The sequence below is a fragment of the Anarrhichthys ocellatus genome, unplaced genomic scaffold, assembly GCF_004355925.1.
Source record: "Anarrhichthys ocellatus isolate YVR2014 unplaced genomic scaffold, GSC_Weel_1.0 scaffold4, whole genome shotgun sequence".
NCBI classification, from domain to species: domain Eukaryota; kingdom Metazoa; phylum Chordata; class Actinopteri; order Perciformes; family Anarhichadidae; genus Anarrhichthys; species Anarrhichthys ocellatus.
In genome coordinates, this window is record NW_022280034.1 from 15,739,460 (window position 1) to 15,742,247 (window position 2,788).

Below are 2,788 nucleotides of genomic sequence, written 5' to 3' on the forward strand. Positions count from 1 at the left end.
CCCCCCCCCCCAAAAAAAAAAAAAACACCCTCACTCTCAATCATCTCACAAAATTCCAGTGAAAAGTAAAAGAAAAACATTTATCTGATGCACCTGCCCCCCTACGGAGACACCAATGACGCCCATAACTCACCTGATATGCAGACGATCACATTGGCGTGAAGAATGATCAATATTTCCCAAATTATATCCATCCTCTGTCTTCATTCCACGTGCATTACGCACAGATCAGAAAAGATTCGAAAGGAGGAAACGGGGTTCTTTCTCTTTCAGTTGCGGATGTCCTGCTGTCTCAGGCTGAATCCCGCTGTACACCTTCCACCAGGTATTTTGCACACCAGACGCATAGCAGGTGATCAAAGCCTATAAGGAATAAATGTAACAATTCCAGAGGTGGTGGTGGGGAGGGGGGAGAGGGGGGTGGAGAAAAAAAATGGATGAACTCCAAGAGAAAACAGCCGAGCAAGGGACGCTGATCCTCCTGTCAGTTCACTGTATTATTCCAGTGCGCCCTTAGAACGCGACACGTCCGCCCATCCATCCGGCGCCGTTTCACAGAGTGGGCATCCCGTTCTCACCGCGGAGAGTCGCACATGATCGTGTCAGTGTGGAGCTCTGTGTGGAGAGGGAGAGAGGGAGAGTATAGTTTAATGAGGTGGGGCAGCTGTGGGATCGGACTAACACCTGGAGACGCCTCGCAACTCAGAAACTCGCATCGCCAGGTGGCGATCCTCCGATCCAGACTTTTCCGCCGTCTCTGACGAGGGAACCGAGCGTCGAGCAGCGCAGAATGAAAGTAAGACTTCCTGTGCGGACTGTCAAAATTAAGGCTTCCGGACGGTATACTTCGACTGTTCCCTCATTACCGTTTCCCCCATCTCATATAGCAATGATGACAAATAATAACAAATAGTGTAAGTAAAAGGTGCAAAGAAAACATCAGGAAACATAAAATGTACTCCATAAAGAGACTCAAATTCTAGTAATAATGTGATGATAGTCAATCAAATAGGTGTGTCCACATTATTAAGTTCAAGACTTTCATTATTTTTGCTACTCATTGAAGCACTGAAACCCTCGTTATCACACTGAGCACTAACACATTCCCCTTTTAATTCTTGTCACGGCCGTTTCCCTAATCCATGCTTTTAATTTGTACACACATCCACCTGATTTCCGGTCAGGCTCCGACTAACTGTGTTGAGCTTGATGCAAGGTTTGCTTCGCTTGCCATCCCACCACACACCCAGGGCACACGCGCGCACACACACGGCACGCACGCGTGCACACGACTAGAGTGCGGATTCTTCGAAGTTAACAGCGCAGATATTAGTCCGGATGTTCGAAGTGTGTTTAATGACAGGGAAATAAAACACACTTACAGCAGACCGGAGGCAAATGTTCACGGCACAGAAAAAAAAGAAAGAGATCGGGGAAGGAAACTCCGAACCGCGCAGCTTTTGACGCACCAGAGAATGATCCGTCCTGGAAACGGGACTCTGCGTTGAGAACTAAAAGTAGACAACGGAAGACGATTAATTAAAGCAATCCAACTTGGCAATAAAAAAGATTTAAAAAAGACAATCTGTCCTCAGAGGAATCGATGGTAATAATGAGCCAGGAACTAATAAAACTCCAAACGTGAGGAATGGTGCATCACAGACGCTCTGTGTCCTCACTAACGGCTCACAGTAGTGGTCTTGGCGGCTGCTCCAGTCTGGCACAGGGCACCCAGCGATGCCATCCAGGTCTGCGGATATGGCTCAGTGTACGCTATTAGGGATTCACGAGGAGCAGCGGGGCGCGCGGCCAAATGCAGCGGATGCGCGCACACTGGCGGGCGGGCGGGCGGGCGGAGGGGGGGGGGATGATGAAAACCGCGCACTGCAGGAGAAAACAAACATGTGTTTAGGTGTTGAAATATTTGTTGTGTTGAATGCAAACCGTTTGAGAGAAAGAAGGCAAAAGACACGTGTGGTATCACAGTGGGGTTGACTACAGAAAAAGCAGGTTTTGGCTGCAAGGGAGATTTTGAGCAAATATCGAAAAGACACAAAAACACAGTAAGGGAGAGATGAGAGAGTGTCAACAATCAAGATCATGTCCAGAGGACTGCCAGTCTCTTTACCAACTAAAACTTCCATGTTCGCAGGAAACATAGTTTCCCCTGTTATATCCAGTGTCTTTTCAAAATAAACTTTAATGTTCACAGGTAACGTAGCGTTTCCGCTGTTATATCCATAGTGTCTTTACAAAATAAGTGTCCAGGTTCACAGGAAACACAGTTTTCGCTCATTACTATCATACAGGCTCTTTTCAAAATAAACTTCCACCATAGTTTTACTTACTTTTTAGGTGTACTTGGTTAGGTTTAGACCACAAAAGTACTTGGTTCGGCTTCGGGAAAGTGGTTCAGGTTAAAATATGTATGTTTGTTACATAAAATAAATGCGATTGTTCCTTGTGCTACGTATGCAGCGCTAGGTAAGTTACGTAACAAAAGTGATGTAAAATAAGCCAACGTCAGGTTGGTTTCAGAAGGGACACAAACAGGTGAAAGTTTGTGATGTTTGACCAAACCAAGCTTCCGATAAACAGCCATTATGAACAGGAGTGATTTAAGGCAAGAAAAACATTGTTTATAGGGCCATATGGCTAATGTTTTAAGACAGACTTGAAAAAATGTGAACCTACCGTTTAACCATCACTAATGTACCCCCATAAGTTGTACGTCAGTAGAAATAAATGGGCTTGAGTAAGTTGTAACGGGTTGTATATGGACCCAAAT

The 2,788-nt window shown here is 45.6% G+C and overlaps 1 protein-coding gene across 2 annotated transcripts in view; it reads right to left on the bottom strand.

The window, feature by feature from the left end:
- Nucleotides 1–1,790, bottom strand: part of ca10a (carbonic anhydrase Xa) — a 198,616-nt gene extending 196,826 nt beyond the window's left edge. Inside the window, exons 1-2 of one of the 2 annotated variants that reach the window (XM_031843263.1) lie at nucleotides 1,470–1,790; nucleotides 134–615 (exon numbers count right to left, since the gene is read on the bottom strand). In XM_031843263.1, the coding sequence (XP_031699123.1) occupies nucleotides 134–194 (61 nt within the window). In that variant the 5' untranslated portion in view covers nucleotides 195–615; nucleotides 1,470–1,790. Of the gene's footprint in view, nucleotides 1–133; nucleotides 616–1,382 lie in introns of both variants that reach the window. The other variant, XM_031843262.1, reaches the window with a different exon arrangement.
- Between the last annotated feature and the right edge of the window lie 998 nt (nucleotides 1,791–2,788).